This window comes from Anolis sagrei, chromosome 2 (genome assembly GCF_037176765.1).
Source record: "Anolis sagrei isolate rAnoSag1 chromosome 2, rAnoSag1.mat, whole genome shotgun sequence".
Taxonomy (NCBI): Eukaryota; Metazoa; Chordata; class Lepidosauria; order Squamata; family Dactyloidae; genus Anolis; species Anolis sagrei.
Genome location: NC_090022.1, coordinates 128,703,986 through 128,724,129, shown reverse-complemented (window position 1 = coordinate 128,724,129; position 20,144 = coordinate 128,703,986). Strand labels below are relative to the sequence as shown.

General features: G+C 39.6%; 1 protein-coding gene across 1 annotated transcript in view; it reads left to right on the top strand.

Annotated features, from left to right (window-relative positions):
* The window catches only part of DNAH17 (dynein axonemal heavy chain 17), a 111,822-nt gene that overhangs the window by 38,235 nt on the left and 53,443 nt on the right, over positions 1-20,144 (top strand). The window contains exons 37-49 of the mRNA XM_060759821.2: positions 1,617-1,774; positions 2,282-2,420; positions 4,098-4,325; positions 5,913-6,050; positions 7,064-7,196; positions 9,804-9,931; positions 10,020-10,168; positions 11,028-11,310; positions 12,038-12,211; positions 13,482-13,689; positions 16,170-16,335; positions 18,486-18,588; positions 18,750-18,897. Coding sequence (XP_060615804.2) covers positions 1,617-1,774; positions 2,282-2,420; positions 4,098-4,325; positions 5,913-6,050; positions 7,064-7,196; positions 9,804-9,931; positions 10,020-10,168; positions 11,028-11,310; positions 12,038-12,211; positions 13,482-13,689; positions 16,170-16,335; positions 18,486-18,588; positions 18,750-18,897 — 2,155 coding nt within the window. The remainder of the gene's footprint in view (positions 1-1,616; positions 1,775-2,281; positions 2,421-4,097; positions 4,326-5,912; positions 6,051-7,063; positions 7,197-9,803; positions 9,932-10,019; positions 10,169-11,027; positions 11,311-12,037; positions 12,212-13,481; positions 13,690-16,169; positions 16,336-18,485; positions 18,589-18,749; positions 18,898-20,144) is intronic.

Below are 20,144 nucleotides of genomic sequence, written 5' to 3'. Positions count from 1 at the left end.
CCTCCTTCAGTTCATGGAAGTCTACTTTGGATTACGACTCTTGTCTATGAAGAGCTGCAATCCAAAACACCTGGAGGACTGAAATTTGCCTATGCCTGCTCTACTGCATAGCAGCCAATATGCCCTTGCAGCGGCCACCAGCAAAATCTTCATGGTTGTAGTGGAGCTGTTTGAATATTTTTTACTGAAATGTGATTATTTGAAACAAAATAAGTCCAGATTTTCCCAGGAATTGAATATATTTCTCAAAAACCAAAACAGAACAGTTTCATTTGTAACAATTGCTGTCTCATGAGTTTCCAAACATCATTTTCCCTTCCTTCTATTGATCTAATGCTTCTCACAGCCCAGTTTGCCAGGAAGTAAAGAATTGTACCGATTTAAATCCTCAGGCTGGGTATTATGTAGTGAGTGTAATGAATACAAAAATGCCATGTTCAATTAAATTTGACTGTGTTACAGTATTATGAATCCACTTCTGAGTGAGGTTCAACACCTTTTAACTGGGTTCTTCCCTAAATTGGTTTTAAACCAACCAGATTTTTTTTGAAAATGGCATTCATAACCTTTTGGGGGAAAAAAACCTTTTGGAGATCATAACCTTTTTAGAAAAGCAAGACCTTTCAGAGAAGATCCAAAAAAACCTTTAGAGTGGAATCTTCTCTTGTGGTATACAACCAGATATAATTGTGCTAGGCAATGGTCTCAGTTGTCAGACCGAATAACTTGTCATCTCTGATCTGTTAGGAAAACAGAGGTTTTCCCAGTGCATAAAAAACAGCAGTGCTTCAGAAGTATTTTTCAGTCTCTCTCTCTCTCTCTCTCTCTCTCTCTCTCTCTCTCTCTATATATATATATATATATATATATACATACATATTCTCTCATAAAACAACTTGTTTTATATCATGCACTCAAGAGACAAAAATCAAGTAGACTTAAGATATTCGGTTTATTCACAACCTTCATGTGTTCAGCATACACAGGTACAAAACTTATCAGTCCAGTTTCAAATATGTTTGAGATAGTTCTCTGTGCCATCCGGCCAGGACATTGCTTACAGCAAAACAGCAAGCAAGTGTGTGATCTGAGATCTGAAGTAGTCTGTAGTAGTCTGTCTGCAGTCTGTCTGTCATGTGATCTCAGGAACTATAGAGTAAAGGAAGCTGCATATCAGAACATACATACAGGAATCAGTAAGCAACAGGATCATAGATAAACATATTACTAGAGAAGGCTTGAAGAAGGTTATCATTTCCAACAGATTTGGCAATGTGAAATTACAAATCCAATTCAGAACAACATGATGCTTTCTGCTCTCATGTTGCTTCTGTTTGCAATTGAAGCATTCAAAAATGTTTAAAGTAGAGAGGTACTTTCCTGATGACTTTTGCGAAGCAGTGTCACAGTCCACTCATTAAAACTCAGATAGAAAAATGCCTGAAGGGCTGAGAGCCAATTTTTCACTCCAGTCCTAAATGCCTAAGAGTTCATATACTACAAACAATACATGAAAAGGAGGTGACTTACATTTCTGTTAAAACACTTTTAAACATTCTATTTCTCATGCCAATCTTCAAATGAATAAGCTATAAGCTATTTTATGGACTGTTTAGGTTAAATGTGTTCAGGATGCCATTCGAGCCAAAAAGAAGACCTTCAATTTCCTTGGAGAGATGATTGCTCTCATACCAACTGTTGGAATGTTCATTACGATGAATCCTGGATACGCAGGTCGAACTGAACTGCCTGAAAATTTGAAAGCCTTATTCAGGTACTAGCATGTGTGTACTATTCTGCAGATATGCAGATGATCAGAGTAATGAATGAATTACTTTATGTGGGAGAGGATTCAAATATATGATTCTTTGAGCAGCTTTAAGAAAGTCTAAGAAAATATTGGCAAATAGTATTAAAAGGGAAATGCCAATTCTAGGATCAGTACTGAAAAAGCCAAATGAAGAAGCTATGTGTGCATATATGTATTTTAAAGATTTGTGTGCTACCTTTCAATCAGATGATCTTTAAATGACAAATACTAGAATGCCGAGCACATTCACTAACTTGGATTGCCAAAAGGGAAATTCGCAAGACAGATTATATATAGCATGTAAAATTGTCACAGCAGGACACGATCAAGTATAAGCAGAAAGCTTATGAGCATGAGCATTTGAAATGTAACTCTGTTTGACATTTGTACTGAATATTCACTTCAGCCTAATGAACAGGCTGACTATTGTTTCTAATTGCTCCGGATGTTATTTCGCTCGTCCTCTTTTAGGCCATGTGCCATGGTGGTTCCTGACTTTGAGCTGATCTGTGAGATCATGCTGGTTGCTGAAGGCTTCATTGACGCCAGGCTTCTAGCTAGGAAATTCATTACACTCTACACGCTGTGTAAGGAGCTGCTTTCCAAGCAGGTAATTTGCACCTTGCTCCCCTGGGCTGTCTTGTCACCTGATACTTCAGAGTTGCCAAGACTTTCCAGGAGCATATTGGCAGAAGTTTTAAAGATTCACCTTAAAGATTCACTCCAAGGCGCCATGCTGTGTGGTTGTTCCAAGACTGCTTGCTAATATCCAATTCACTCCAGAAAGCGCATGTCTGGATTATTGGAATAATAAACCCATCATGGCTGTTGTTGCCGCCGCCACCAATTCCCACTATTCATAGTAAAACATCAAAAAACTTCCTGCCGTTCCCTGGGCAATGCCAATTCTCTCACACCAGAAGTGACTTGCAGTTTCTCAAGTTGCTCCTGACATGAAAAAAAAAATCTCAGTATCACCCCTTGCATACTTATAATGTAAAGGTTTGCAAAAGACCCCTTGAAAGTTCCATTAGAACAGTGTTTCTCAACCTCAGGGTCAGGAACACTGGGGGTTTCAGAGGGGTCACCAAAGGCCATAAGAAAACATTTATTTCTGATGGTCTTAGGAACCCTTTGACAGAGAAGGCTGAAGATCTCCCCCCCCCCCCCCCACTTCTCTTCCTTTTTGGAAACAGCCAGTGAATCCTGCCACCAAAAGCCCTCCTTTGCTGTGATTGGCTGGCCTCTCAGCCAAATGGAGGACTGTTTCTGAGACTCCAAGCAAGGAGAGGAGAACTGACATGCTCAGCACATGGCAGCATGGTGCACATGTGCAGGCGAGGGAGAGTGTACGAGGCTGGAGGGAGGCTTGCACAAGCAAGTCCCTTCAAGACATGGGGGTTCTGTGTGAGAAATTTGGTCCAATTATATTGTTGGTGGTGTTCAGAATGCTCTTTGATTGTAGGTGAACTATAAATCCCAGCAACTACAACTCCCAAATGTAAAGGTTTATTTTCCTCAAACTCCACCAGTGGTCACATTTGTGCATATTGAATATTTGTGCCAAGTTTGGTCTTAGATCTATCATTGTTTGAGTCCACAGTGCTCTCTAGATGTAGATGAACTACAATTCCAAAACTCAAAGTCAATGCCCACCAAACCCTCCAGTATTTTCTGTTGGTCATGAGAGTTCTGTGTGCCAAGTTTGGTTCAATTCCATTGTTGGTGAAGTTCAGAATGCTCTTTGATTGTAATTTAACTATAAATCCCAGCAACTAGAACTTCCAAATGACAAAATCAATTCTTCCCCAACCCCACCAGTATTAAAATTTGGGCATAGAATCATAGAATAGAATCTTAGAATCAAAGAGTTGGAAGAGACCTCATGGGCCATCCAGACCAACCCCCTGCCAAGAAGCAGGAATATTGCATTCAAATTGGGTATTTGTGTCAAATTGGCTCCAGTGATTGAAAATATATTCTACATATCAGATATTTACATTACAATTCATAACAGTAGCAAAATTACAGTTATGAAGTAGCAACAAAAATAATTTTATGGTTGGGATCACCACAACATGAGGAACTGTAGTAAATGGTCACAGCATTAGGAAGGTATTGCATTAGAGTGTTTTGTTAACTGTGAATAACCATGCCAACACATCCCTTATTCAGAAAAGGAGTTCATCCTTTACCTTTTATGCTATCACATGCTTTTCATGTCTGATTTAAGTCATGTCCTTTCATTTGCATACAATGGTAAGATGGTGCCTTCTTCCTAACACAGGATCACTATGACTGGGGATTGAGAGCTATCAAGTCTGTGCTTGTGGTAGCTGGTTCCCTGAAGAGAGGAGACCCTGGTCGGGCTGAGGACCAGGTCCTCATGAGAGCATTGCGTGACTTCAACATTCCCAAGATTGTGACAGATGACTTGCCTGTGTTCATGGGACTCATTGGAGACCTTTTTCCAGCACTTGATGTACCCAGGAAACGTGATCTCAACTTTGAAAAGGTGAATAAATGCACACCTATTGTTTGAAGCAAAGGCCTGTGAGTGCATTGGGTTCTAACACTATTATTTGCCAGTGAGATTGGAAATCTGAATGCCTAACTCATCTCTGCCCTGTGGCAAAAATTATAGGGTTTTGGAGAGGCTTCTACCATAAGAAGACCTGATCAAAAGTTCCCAGGGCCTTTTTCTCCACAAGGAAGCCTATTATCCAATCAGTAGCCTCTTTAGTTATGGCACAGTAGGGCTCCAGTACTTTCCCAGCCATGAGAATGAGAGGGGAAAATCTTCAAGGTAGATTCTGTCTCTGAGTGAAGAAGTTTTCCTTGGCTGGCTGGCTGCCTAGCTGGAAATCTTTGATCTAGCTAGTGCTACCCAACCTCCTCCTTTCATTTGAGGACTATTTGGGCTTCCACGGGGCCCAGGGATCAGTATATGGAACAGCAGGAGGAAAAGGCAACTGGAAGTCAGGGCTCTCTGCTTCCCCGTCCCTGTGGAGAGGGGGAGAGGTTGAAATGTTTCCCCAAAAGCCCTTGTCACAACTATTTTACTTATTGTAATACCAGCTTATGCAATTCAAAAAGAGATAGATAGATAGATAGATAGATAGATAGATAGATAGATCTGTAATCATATTATTAAGGCAGAACACCATTATGACACACCATCACTGCTCAAATTTCTCATCATGAGAGAAAGGATATAGCGCAACCTTGTGACAGTACACAATACCCAGATTTTGCATTGTGAGAGGCGACATAGGGAAGAGAGACAGACACCACCATCCTCCAACATTTTTTTATCTTTTTCTCCTATGGAAAGTAAAAGTGTTTTTCAAGCTAGTCAGTTGTTTCAGGTTTTCTTAAACAAAAATGTTCAGTCTCTGGATGGCCTTTGTACTCCTAATTGTAATACAACATAATGCCATAGTGTTATTACACCAAAACCTTGAAAATCATTTTAAATAGCATTGCAGTGGCAGCAAGGTGACAGGAGAGCAGTGAGATATCTTTGTAAAACTCTCCCATGCAATTAAAGGCATCTGAATAATGACTTATAGGTCAAGACAGCAGCTTTATTGTACTATAACAGCAAATGTAGAAAAAAATCTGAAAAAAAGATTTCAAGAGTGTAAACTTCAGAAAAATAGTTGTTCTCTTCAGAAGTTTTGTCTTGTCCAATTGAGCACAGTTTCCTTGCTGAAGTCACGAGGACTGACAGGTAATAAAGTTGTTGCTGTTGTTTCCAGACCACATCCACACCTAATCTGCTAATGGATTATTTTTGCAATGAAGTTGAATGAGATACTCATACTTAAACTAACCACTGAATCATAGCTGGAAAGGTCATTAATTGATTATTTCCAGCATGTAAAAAAACCCAATTTCCCAAATACTGTACAGAACAATACCACTGCGAAAACCACTATCTCATGTAATAACGCTGAGACCAAAGTGGAACCAAAGCACAGCTGATTAATGAAGAAATACTGTGAAAAAGGCTTATAAATGAGCTCATGCAAAACTGATGTGGACAAGAAATAGACAGGTCACTCCACCCTTAGCATGAATGTATTTCTTGTCTTCTCAGATTATCAAGCAGGCTGTTCTTGAGCTCAAGCTGCAGCCCGAGGAAAGTTTTGTGTTGAAGGTGGTGCAGCTGGAGGAGTTACTTGCAGTCCGACACTCTGTATTTGTGATTGGGAATGCGGGTTCTGGCAAGTCGCAGGTAGTATGCAGAATGTATAGAGAAATATTTATGATAGCAATAATGGTGCTCTGGATCATATGCCATTAAAAACAAAAGGTTCAACTATGGCTCAAATATGGGATTGTTTCTCAGATGAGTGACACTGCTTGTTTCTATAGAGTAGGTTATAAGCAGTGCTCCCCATGAGCTAATCTTAGACCTCATTGTCCTCTTTAGCTCGTACCGTTTCCCCCCCTGATGCTTCCCAAATAGAATAGACTACATTTACAACCAACAGGGTTACACCTCTGTGCATCAGGTTGAGGTCTGAAGGTATTAGCTTTAATCTAGCAAAAGAGTACTCCTTCACCACAGAACTTTTTGTGGTCTAATGTTGTACAATATGTCTGAATTGACCCCTCAGCTAACGTGGGATGTTAGAGTAGGGTGTCCCATATTCCTAATTTTGCAGGAATGAGGAAGCCGACCAATCTTTCATTCTATAATGCAGTGGTTCTCAACTTGTGGGTCCCCAGGTGTTTTGGCCTTCAATTCCCAGAAATCCTGACAGCTGGTAAACTGGCTGGGATTTCTGGGAGTTGTAGGCATAAACACCTGGGGAATCACAGATTGAGATCCATTGCTATAATGGGTTCTACTGCTTTGTGTAAGTTTTTTTAAAATTAATTGTTACAAAAAAATATTGCAGTGGCCTTGCAACTTTGGGGAACTTAAACTTCAGAAATTAAATTATCCATTCAGTAGAAGATGATACTCATTAAAGCTGACCATAAAGGCTATTCAGTAGTGGAACTCACTGCCTCGGGTGTGGTGGAGGCTCCTTTTTTGGATGCTTTTAAACATTGGGTGGATGGCCATCTGTCGGGGGTGCTTTGATTGTGCTTCTTCTACATGGTAGCGGGTTGGACTGGATGGTCCCTGTGGTTCCTTCCAACTCTTTGATAGTTCTATCTTGGAATGGGTAATTCCCCACATAATTTGATAGCTAACATCCAAGATAGCAAAAGCCTTTGATTTCTTTCTCTTGGCAGGTACTGAAATCTCTGAATAAAACCTATGCGCTCATGAAAAGAAAGCCTGTAGCCATTGATCTTGACCCTAAAGCAGTAACCTGTGATGAGCTATTTGGAATCATTAATCCAGCTACCAGAGAATGGAAAGATGGTAGGAATCATAGAGACTGCTTCCAAACAGCATGTTTACAGAGTGTCTGAAATAACAAAATCACAAAAGTGGGTTATAACAGTAACCTACTTTTTGCAGACATTCTGCCCTAGAAAGAGCCATAACATAAAAGAACAGATAATGTTATGTATGTAGAAAAAATATTCCTTTTTTCGAGTTTGTAGAATAGTATAATTTGAAGTGCATGCTTTTTCCTCCATACTCATAGTATAGTTAACATTTTATTCCAGCATAAAGTCTTACCTAAAAGAGGGTTCTTCTTTTAAATGTTTTCCTTTTTTAAAAAAAACATTTTTCAATGACTTCTGCAAAACCGAAACTGTTTTAATATAGTCAAATGTCAAGACTTGGAATTACCTAAATTTACTAGACATTTTTAAGGTGCAATCCTATATACATTTACTTGGGTATGAATCTTATTGAAGTCAGTGGATCTTATTTTTGAATAGATTTACATAAGGTTGTGTGCTAATTTTAGTTCAAAAGGCTGAAGTTTACAATTTTGTCATCTGAAAGCCTTTATTGTAACTTGCTTTGATCCCGTGCCCTACACATTGTTTAAATCAACTTTGATCAAACCTAAGGGCAAAACTTAATAATAAATAAACCAGAAGGTTTTTCCCTTTTAAAGTCTATTTAATCTCAAATCTTTTAACTGGCTTATACAAAACATCTGAACAAAGAATGCATGAAATCTTCGATTTGACCTTTGAGTACTAGCTTAGACTAAGTGTTTTTTAAACAATTCCTTAAGGTAAGTTATTTGTGTGTGTGTATGTGTGTGTGTGTGATGGATGAGAGAGAAAGAGATAATCTAAGGCAGTGGTTCTCAACCTGTGGGTCCCCAGATGTTTTGGCCTTCAACTCCCAGAGATCCTAACAGCTGGTAAACTGGCTGGGATTTCTGGGAGTAGTAGGCCAAAACACCTGGGGACCCACTGGTTGAGAACCACTGATCTAAGAAATCATTGCTGCAATTTTGTAAGTCTATCCAGCTATCCACCAGTCTAGCTATCCAACTAACCACCTATCTACTTATCCAACTGTCCATCTATATTGCAGGAATCAAGAGTTACCCAAATTGTTTCAGAGCCTGAGTTGGAAATTTTAAACCCAACTCTTTGTGTCTCTCACTGACTTGCATGTCAAAGAAGTGGGTGAAATTTTGACACATGGAAGCAAGCCCCTGCTGTATTACTGTTGAGGAACTTCAAGTGGTTTTTTTTTTTTTTGTCCTAGTCACCCATAAAATTGACTTTTTTCAGAAAGATCAAATGCAATAATTAAAAAGGATGTACAATTGGTGGGGTACTCCCACTTGCTGGTTCCTGGTCCTGCTTTCATTCTAGTATCTGTGTGCTAGTTGTGCAAAAGGAAAATGTGTGTGCACATTCCTGTATGTTTAGGCGAGAGACATAAACGAAATAGAGAAAGACACAAGAGGAAAAACAGAAAAGGAAAAATGACACTTTCTGGGCAGCCTCAAGCCCCTTCTACGCTGCCATGCAAGATCCACATGATCTGCGTTGAACTGGATTATATGGCCAGTTCAAATCAGATAATGTGGATTTTCTGCTTTTATAACCTGGATTATCTGGCTGTATAGAAGGGGCCCCAGTCTCCCTAGTATGAAAGGAGGCATATTAGAGTCTCTCCAAGGTTCAGTGTTCCAACAAAATTGTATAAAAGACTGAAACGAAATAACTGAATTTATTGTTGTTTTATAACTTCCAATAATTTCTGGGTCATTGTGACCCCAGAGTGACCCTGCTGTGGGATTTTGTGTGTATGTGTGTGTGTGTGGGGGGGGGGGTATTTTTGCCTTTCTTTGAGGCTGAGAGAATGTGACTGCCATATAATACAGATTATCAAAGCAGATAATCTACATTATCTGATTTAAACCGGATTATGTGAGTATACACTGCCATATAATCCAGTTCAAAGCAGATAATCCGGATTTTACATGGCAGTATAGAAGGGGTCTCAGTGGGTTTCTGTGGTCAAGCAAGGACTTGAACCCTGATCTCCAAGTCATAGTCCAAGACTCAAACCACTATACCACACTTTTAGTGTGATACGTCAGAAGTGTCTTCGAGCATGTTTTAATATAACTGAATGTTCCTTCAGCAACAGCAAGAATATCCCTGTGGGCAGAAAAATCAGGCAATTCCAACTGGATGGTCCCTACAAGGGTCTTCCTCCAGGGGCAAACCAAAAATGGGCAACCGGGAAGTTCCTGAACTGACTCGGAAGTGATGTTGGGAAATCAAAAAACAACCTGGCAAAATGGCACTACCTAGAAAAATCCTCCACCTTGCAGAACAAAAACAATTCAGCATCTATATGCTTGTCCACAATGCCCTGCCTCATGCATGCACAGAAGAAGAAAAGTTTAAAGCTACAGACAATGAGGTCGCTGTTTCCCGTTTTTGGTCTAAAATTATTTAGCTGCTTGAAATCCCTTTATTTAATCAGTTTTATACTTATTATTTATGCAATGCTTTTGACACAAAATAAATACATAAGTATAACTGAAGAGCCAATGTGTGAATAATAATTTTTAAAAAACCATTTTGTTCTGGCCAGGCTTGTTTTCAACTATCATGCGCGACCTGGCTAATATAACTCACAAAGGGCCCAAATGGATTGTTCTGGATGGAGATATTGATCCAATGTGGATTGAGTCTTTGAATACTGTGATGGATGACAACAAGGTTAGTAGAACAAGCCAGGGATTTGATGGCTGGCATCTCCTTCTATGAGATGAGACAGCGATATAATGCTTATGTGTCTTCCTTGTAGGTCCTCACCTTAGCCAGCAATGAGAGAATCCCACTCAATCCCACCATGAGGCTTGTGTTTGAGATCAGCCACCTCCGAACAGCCACACCTGCCACTGTCTCCAGAGCAGGAATCTTGTACATTAACCCTGCTGACCTTGGTTGGAATCCGTGAGTTCTTAATCCTTTTGTAGCGTGTAAAATATGTCTCCTTCCATCTTACCTTCCTGTTTGGTCCTCTTGTGTCATGTCTGTGTCTGCATATGAAATGTAAAGATTGTAAAATGCTGGATGCTCTTAGCTCTGAGATCCCACCCGAAACAAATACCCTTCCTGGGGTCTGCTTCCTTGACTTTGGCTGTATCTATACTGCTATATAATGCAGTTTTAATTGGCTTTATATGGTCACTGTAGAAAGGTCCAGACTTTGTCATGACAAGATAACACAATTAGTTTACTCAAGATAACAAAATTAGTTTATGGTCAGGGGTTTTGTTGTGGGTGGAATACTCACTTTAGCTATAGGAGTATATCAGGTTTTTGTTAATTCACTACAGGTCTGTCAAACATGTAATCTCACACTGCAGAATAAAGACCTACTGAAACCTCATTTTACCACAAATTATTATTAGAAAAGGCGACTTACACAATAGGGGATGTAAACATACTCAGAGCCTGGGGATTTTCTTTCACTATAACTCCCAGAATCCTACACTCAGCATGGCCACTGACAACGGTGACTTAGGATTCTGGATCTTGCAGTCAATAAATAACTTTTCCAACCTCCCCAACAAATACAGTGCTTAAACAATTTTGTCATACTGCTTGTGTACTGCTCTAATTTGCCAAAATGGTATGAGGCAGCTAAGTGCAAAAATTCCTGCATTTTAAGTGTGATGACTCTAAAAATGGTGCAGCATGAATAAGAGAAATGGGGAATATGAGGCAATTCAACCTAAGGAAATTATGAAATATTACAAACATACAAATTCATACCACATACAATAATTTATATTTTATCATTTTGCAGAGTGGTGAGTAGCTGGATTGAGCGCAGGGAAGTGCAATCTGAAAAAGCCAATTTGATGATCTTGTTTGACAAGTACTTGCCTATATGTCTGGACAAACTGAAATTTGGGTTCAAGAAGATAACCCCTGTACCTGAAGTGACTGTGATTCAAACCATCCTCTACCTGCTGGAATGTCTCCTGACTCCAACCAACACACCTCCAGATTCTTCCAAAGAGCTCTATGAACTCTATTTCGTGTTTGCTTGCTTCTGGTCATTTGGAGGAGCAATGTTCCAAGATCAGGTACTTTTATAAGATTAAGTAATCATGTTCTGTTTCATACTTTTCCAGGTGTCACCATAATAGTGCCGAAATATACAATGAAGAACATTAGTTACGCAGATAGAATTTTATTGGTCCAATTCTCAAAGGGTGATTCAGTTGAACAGATACATCAATAAACACTCCCATATCGCCTAGGCTTCATGTTTCTGCACTATTGTTGTTGTTGTTGATGATATCTCATGTTTTCTCTCCACAAGGAGACTCAAAGCAGCAGTAACACTGGAATTTGTTTCCCTGATGTGTTGACTAGATTATTTGTGCCGTTGCAACAACCACGCTTTCTGCAGAGCCACTGGTACTACATTGACTGCTTTTACTATGTGATCTGGCAGCCCTTTATAGGAGGATCAGTCTTGTGGGACCACTGTCAAGTCCCAGCCTTTATTCATTTTGGAGTGAGCGAGGAGCCAACACAGTCAAGGATACACTCCCCTATTGTGGGAAAATGATTTTGTAGGTCATGCCTCTGAGCAAATGTTTAATGTTGCCTTATATCATTAACTCTTCCAGGAGCCAAATATGACTGTATGCATTTTTAAATTTATGTTTTTAAAAATTATTTGGTTTTGATAGGATTTGTTTGGATGTTTTCTAGCATTTCTAGAGAAGAAGGTAATTTTTTTTGGCCTGGTTTTTCTAAATCAATAGAAAGGTTTTATTAAATTGGATATCTTTTTGTTCCTAGCTTGTGGATTATCGTGTGGAGTTCAGTAAATGGTGGGTGAATGAATTTAAAACCATCAAGTTTCCATCACAAGGGACAATTTTTGACTATTATATTGACCCAGATACAAAGAAATTCATGCCTTGGACTGATAAAGTGCCACCATTTGAGCTGGACCCAGATGTCCCATTGCAGGTATTTGAGAGAAATCATTTGTTGAGTGTTTGGGGCGGGGGGCAGGGTAAGTACTACTGATGGATGTATTTTCCTCTGTCTTGAGTTGAAGTGCTGTTTCCCCTTCTATGAGTCACATTTTCATGTTGACTTGGGTGCCAATTTTAGGTATGCAGCATTTATAGAGCTCTCTCTGTATATTGACTAATTTTATTGTACAGGCAGATGGTGTATTTGTAATATGCTGCTTTATGGAGACAGATGGAAATAGATGAGTTTTGAGTATCACATTGTGAACATCTTGAAGTCCTTCATTCCAAATATATTAAGACCAACTTACTTCAGGATGCCATCTCACTCTGGAAATAATATTTGAGAAAACTGGAAGTGTATTATTGCTTTCTGCCCATGAAGCTGTAATGTGGAAGGGAGGGAGGGAGGAAGAACAAAAAGTGATGCAATGGCAATATTGTTTGGAAATGGAAAGAGTAAAATTGTAGAGTTGATTCCTAGGAAAGGGGGGGACAACCCAGAAAGAAGGCTGGAGCAATCTGTGTGAATTATAACTGGCAGGAATGCTGTTAAAAACAGTTTACCATCTATCATTATTACAATGTGTTTTTTTTATTGAGTTTTATGGGATCTGAGAAAGAAGGGAAATCTCAGAAAGAAAAGAAGTGAGTGTGCATATATTTCTAATACAAATGCTTGGCTTAAAAGGCACAAACCAAAGAAGGCTCTTTCATAATAAGTGGAAATAGCTATCTACAAGTAATTAGTGGCAGAGAATTACTTGCTCCCCAGCCACCCCCTCCCAAGGATGACTTTGTCACTTTTGTTAAAATCATATTTCTTAGGTCTAATATAAGCAATGTATATAATGCAAATCTATATAGGTTGTTGTAGGTTTTTCGGGCTATATGGTCATGTTCTAGAAGCACTCTCTCCTAACCTATATATTTTAGATGTGTAATTATCTCTGTATTGGAGAATGTTTTTTTTAACATGAAATGTGTTTCAGGCTGGATCTACACTGTCAAATAATGGAGTCTGAACTGCATTGAACTTCATTCTGTGGGTCTACACTGAACATATAATGCAATTCAAACTGTATCTTTAGCAGTGTAGATCCACCTTCGGATTCATGATGTTTGAGTTGCAAGTTATATCAGAAAATTATTTGCTATCAATGCCTTGCTGTCTCCATTTTCTCTTAACCAATTGTTCCATGAGATATGTATCATTCCGATTTAAAAATCAGTGTATTTTAATGTGAGGGTTTGTCTTACAGGCCTCCATGGTCCATACAACTGAAACTATTCGGATTCGCTATTTTATGGATCTGCTAATGGAAAAGAAATGGCCTGTGATGCTTGTCGGGAATGCTGGCACTGGGAAGTCAGTGATGATGGTTGATAAGCTTGACACACTAAACATGGATGATTTCATCGTGCAATCTGTTCCTTTTAATTTCTACACAACATCAGCAATGCTGCAGGGTAAAGGGATTGCCTTGTTATTAGTGGTAGATAACAACACTGAGGATTAGATTATAACAAGTGATAGGCAATGTTAAATAAGAGATAATAATGCAGGTTGAACATCCCTTATCTATGTTTGGAACCAGAAGTATTTGGGATTCCAGATTATATTATTTGTGTTTTGGAATATCTCTGAAAGGGGAATGTGAATCCATGCCATGTGAATGGCATGGATGTGAATCCATGCCATTTTACAGATCCCTGCATCTCTCACCAGCCTCACATATCTCTCCAGTCAGCTTCTTTGTCTGCTACTTTGGTTGCATATGAGATTTGAGGCTGGAGAGAGACTGAAGATCAGAGAGTCTAAAGAACTTAATATTTGGCATGGGGCGAGGGGTAGGAATAAAGTACCTTTACTGTGCAAGAGACCCCTGGGGAGCCCGCCACCTGCCTGCATCCACCGTGAAAATGAACATGCAAGAGTACTGCAGCCAGCATTTCAAAAGTGGAAATAGACAACCAGTGGGAAAAACTTTTGGATTTTTAGTATTTTTGCATTAGGTATTCTTAATTTGTAATAAGTAATTATTATAGTGAAAGTGTCCTTCTATATTTTGGAAATGTGTGGCTTTTAAAAATAGTGCAATATACAGAGGAGTAGTCTGTTAGATCAAAAAGTGCAAATAGCTTTGTTGTGTATTTATATAACATAGTTATTTGTTATGTTTTGATGTGCTACAGCCCACTATCATCAATTTGCAGTACAACAAAAGTGCAAGTATTTGTTACACAAGATCTACTCATTGTTTAGCACATTTATGGATCATTTGTTTGGTCAGTGACACGAAATGAAACTTTTTAAAGGCACACACGCTGAAACAAAGGGACAGAATTTTTAAACATAATATTCATTATAATAAAACCAGAAGAAAATTAAAAAGCAACATTAACTATTAAAAGCTTGGCATAACAATATAATCATTCCTCTTGAAACACAATAGTAACACAATACAATAGTACTGCTTGAATCACAATAGAAAAGCAGCAAATCTAATCACCATGAAGAGAAAGTTTCATAATATGGGTGCTGCTGCATAGGCTTCTTTCAAATAATCAGCCACCCTTCTCTGGTAGCAGAACCTGTAACAGAGGCTGATGAATGCACATCTTGTCTTTCTGTGAAGAGATCTGGGAAAGCTACATTTTCCCAGCACTTTGATGGGAGCAGGACAATTTTGTTTTGAAGTAATATCAAGCTTCCAGTCTTGGCATTGCTGTGTGTATATATGTGCCTTCAAGTCACTTGTCAACTTATGGCAACTGAATGAATGTCATAGGGCAAGGAATAATCACATGTAATTTTTGCTCGTTTCATCCTCTGAGATACATCCTTCAGCATCTGTTAGTTGACAGTTTCTCATCAAAGTACTAGCCCGCTAGCCTCCAAAATCAGAAGGGGTCTGGGTTAGGGTTAGGGTTAGAGTTAGGCCCTTCATGGTATTGGTATATGTCCCTAACAGTCCTGGTGATGCATACCATACCATACCTTGACCCCATACAACCTTGATGCCAGCCAGCATTCTGCATCCTGTGTCTTTTTGCCCCATTCATACAACACACCAGGCTGCATCAGGAGTTGAGGTCATAATGAGATCACTACAACAATCCTTCTTCCTAACCGCTTTGTCTTCAGTGAAGTGTTATTGTGTGTGATCCAGAACATTGCAAAAGAGATATGCTGCAATTGCACAGACAATTCTCCATTTGCAGAGTTTGTTCATCTGGCATACTGAATATGTGGTTTTGGGGAATGAGATCTGTTTCCTTTCACAATCACTACAACAGAGAACTGATCACATTCATTTAGTCTGAAATATGTTGCATGATGTAATTGATCTGGTCTGACTGCCCAGGTGAAAGTGCTGTTGGGGTTCTTCACCCTTAGCCTTCAGACTGGTCAGTTTCAATGTTATGCAACCCTTCCCTCACTGAAGTACAGCTGCCTTTTCCATGTTGATTTGACATAATAACCTTTGCAAAATGTTCCAGTTAGGCCTACCCCACAAAGGGAGGAAGTTTGAGGATATTCCACCTGATCATTTAGATCACTGGTTCTTAAACTGTAGGTCTCAACCACAAATGGGGTCCCCTTATCCCAATGTTGGGATCCCTAAAAAAAATTCTGAAGGTCACCTAGTGGCTGTTTTAGGCATTTACATTAATCTGTTGTGCAGAGTTTACAATAGACTCTATAGAAAATGCTTCAGCTGTACTTCATAAAAAGGAAAACCAGCTTGTGTAGTGAGTCTTGCAAATGCTGATTTATTATCACTATATGTTTGATTTCTATACTTATTTCATATACCTATATACCTGTGCTCGCATAAATTTCTTTAGACCAAAAGGGACCCTTAGTAGAAAAGTTTAAGAAGTCCTGATTTAGATCAGACTCAGTAAACCTTTTTTTAAAACATTGTGGTCTTCTGTCTGATTAGCTATACTTGAGAAGCCTCTGGAGAAGAAATCAGGAAGGAATTTTGGTCCCCCGGGTACAAAGAAGCTTATCTACTTCATCGATGATATGAATATGCCAGAAGTCGACAAATATGGCACTGTGGCTCCTCATACCTTGATCCGGCAGCACATGGACCATGGGCACTGGTATGAATGAACACCGTTTGATTGTGAACATTCACTATCATTTATATTTAAATGACACAACTGAGCATTACAGGTGTCAGATGTGCCCCTGGGGAACCTCCACATGTGTGGATTTTTGGTGGTCTCTCCAGGGCTGCTGAAATTGAATGTAGAGTCCCAGGAATAAAAACGGAGGCACCCCAGCAAAGCTGGGCCAGCAGAAAAAGGTTTATTTAGAATGGCACACCATTGTTCAGCATCATACATAAACTGAAAATGAAATTTATACTTCCATAAGCTTTACAATAAAATATAATTACCCTTTTTAAAATATAAGCAATTCATGGTTCTTTAATTGATAAGAATCTGTATTGACTAATTATTTATTGACAAAATTTTGTACATCATTATTATTTTCTTTGATTTTTAAAAACTAAAGGATGTTAAAACAATCGACAAATAATAAGAAAGACAAAATGGATGCATCATAAGTCAGGCTCTGAGCATCCTTCTAGACTTTAATTCCCAAGTCAGTCCTGATCTCTCTCAAATCCTAGGTTGTGAAGTTGGCACTGAGGTTGGAAGAAACTCTTGAATTCCCAGAATAATGCAGAATGCACCAAACTATTTGCCGTAGAATTGCATACATACTGTTATCTCTCTCCCTTTCCTCTGGTTTGAACTAATTCAATTTCTTTGGCATCAGTCTTTATACATTGGATTTCCTTAGTGTTTACTTGGCTTCTATGTGGGAACTCTGTTATTTTGCTAGATGTCCACAATGTAAGCAGTCTACTTTTGTGAACCTCTGCAGAACTAGGAATTATAGGGAGAACTAGCCAAGACTGTTTTGTAAAATCATATCAGCTACACCTCTCCGTTGGAAATTAAAACAAAGTGCTAAGGAGAAATTAAAACAAAGTGTTAAGGAGAAAAAATAATGATATGAAGACTTTAACATCTTCACTATGTCAAATATTCAGCATCAAGAAGAAATCCCATTGTGTTTTGCAAGTGATGTTTGCTTGCTTCCTGTGGGACTTATAAGAATTACCACAATAGAGATCCACTGGGTTGTTTTAAGAATGCTGCCTATCAGGCATGTAGCCGGGGGCGGGGGGGCTCGGGGGGCTTCAGCCCCCCCCCCCCCCGAAATTCTCATGGTGATTCGCGAAAAGGCTTACTGGTGCATTATTTAAACTGTTATGTTTATTCATATCATGATCTGATCACCATACTCAATATATCCCATATACATGGGGGTATTGGGGTAATGATACAAAAGGTTTGCTAGGCTACACCCTCTTTCACTCAGACTCAGCCCCCCCCTGAAACTCAGCCCCCCCCGAACCCCCCCTGAAAAAAATTCAGCCCCCCCCCCCCCCCCCGAAACGAAATCCTGGCTACGGGCCTGCTGCCTATGGTAGGCCATGGATATGTAGCAGCACTCAAATCCTAGTGTGCTTTTCATAGAATCATAGAATCAAAGAGTTGGAAGAGACCTCCTTTTCTCCTATGGTTGCTCATCATGCCTTTTTACAAAGTCATTGCATTTGGATATCATATAAAATATCTTTTTTTTTCTTTTTGTAACAAAAAGATATTATGAAATTATAATTATTTCTCATCTTTTAAAATTAGTGGTTCTCAACCTTTTTTGACCAGGGCCCACTTGACCAAAGCCCACTTGACCAGGGCCCACTTTGACCAGGGTCCACTTGACCAGGGCCCACTTTGACCAGGGCCCACTTTGACCATTTGACCAGGGCCCGCTTTGACCAGGGCTCACTTGACCAGGGCCCACTTTGACCAGGGCCTGCTTTGACCAGGACCCACTTGACCAGGAGTCACTTGACCAGAGACCATGTGAACAGAGACCACTTTGACCAGGGACCACTCTCCAACATTAGTACCAAAAGGGATGGGGCTGGTTAACTCTGCGGAAAGGAGTGGAAATAAAATAAATAAAACAAAATAAATAAAGAGGAAGGAGGTCTTCAGATCAGATGTTTGTTCTCACGGCTCACTGCTGGGCTGCAGCCCATAGGTTGAGAACCACTTTTTTCAACGTATGCACAAGAGAGGATTCACTAAGGTATGGATACCAGAATATCATTTCTATAGTTGTTCTCTATTGGACTGTTTCATTTCTTGGGTTTTTTTCCAATTAGGTATGACAGAACCAAACTTACGCTAAAGGATATCCACAATTGCCAATATGTTGCCTGTATGAATCCAACTGCTGGATCCTTCACTATTGACTCCAGACTCCAGGTACATAGCAGAGGCATGTCATAGAAATTTCAGTAAACTTGAAGCAGAAGAATTTAATATATCTGAAAGTGTTGGCTTCTTTAAAAATGTAAAATGTGCTGTTTCTTCAACTTACTAATTTTACACCAGAAAATTATCCTTGTAAATGTTTCCTGTTCTAGCGACACTTCTGTGTGTTTGCTGTGAGTTTCCCAGGACAAGATGCCCTTATGTCCATCTACAGCACTATTCTAAGTCAGCACCTAGCCTCTCGAAATATCCCAATGGTGATTCAGAAAATGCATACACAGCTTGTTTCTGCAGCTCTGGGTAAGCACTATATAAAGCAGCATGTACCAGGGCCAACTTTTCCATTACTCTGTCATCTCTCCATATTTGACCAATATCCTTAACCGACAATGTGATGAAGTCATACCCAAGGATAATGTTCCACAAGAAGGATTTTGAAAACTTAAGTTTTTTTCCAGCATTCTGTAATATTGGGACAATGCAACATTTTCCTCAGCTTCCTGAGCCACAATGTGATGCTCTCTGGCATCTAATGCTCTAGTTATTTCCACATTAGCAACCCCCCCCCCCCCCCCCGGACCTTTGTCCAGTTTTAGGCAGTCCTTTGTTTTCTGGGTTGCCTGCTGGTGTTTTTCCAAACCTATTTGTGATTATCTTTTCAAATAAAATAAAATTGCAGCATTAAATGGAAACAGACAGAGTACTATTAAGGCTTAGGGTGCTCTTGTGCCTTGAGGTAGACTTTCAATTTCCAATTTCAATCTAATCAATGATTAGATTGATTAATCAGTCATTATATTGAGCCATCAAATCAATCTTGCTGATTCTGTCTGGAGCATTAGTGATGCAGAACATTTGTTTGCATACAAGCAGGAGTCACTGTGTAAGAGGTTATGTGAGTGCTCCCATAAGCCCCAATGCAGCTGCAATTGAAATCTTCATGCGTTCTGCAAAAGATCTGGAAAGACTGCTTGGCAAAGTCTAAAAAGACTGTTTGGCAAAATGCATTTTACAGGCCTCCAGTGATTTTTTTTTCCTGTGTCAGGAGTGGCTTGAGAACCTGCAAGTCACTTCTGGTGTGAGAGAATTGGCTCTCTGAAAGGACGTTGCCCAGGGAACGACCAGATGTTTTGATGTTTTACCATCCTTGTTGGAGGCTTCTCTCATGTCCCTGCACGGGGAGCTGGAGCTGACAGAGGGAACTCATCTGCACTTTCCCTGGATTCGAACCTCAGAGTTGTCAGTCCTGCTGGCACAGGGGTTTAACCCATTGTGCCACAGGGGATAAAAAGCCATTGCGCCACTCCCATGATAAAAAGCCATGTTGCATTTCCAGTCATTGAATCTCTGTGTGTGCATTCATACAAGTATGGTCACAAAAACTGCTCAGTGTTGGTACAAAATGTAAAGCTCTGAACATTAGCCAGCTGTGGAGATGCCTCAGGGCACAACCCTTATCTATGCATCCACATTCCCTTCATAGTTTAGTTCTACTTTGATGAGGTGACTGCCTACCTTGGGTTTCTTCCCTCCTTTAATAGGCAGTC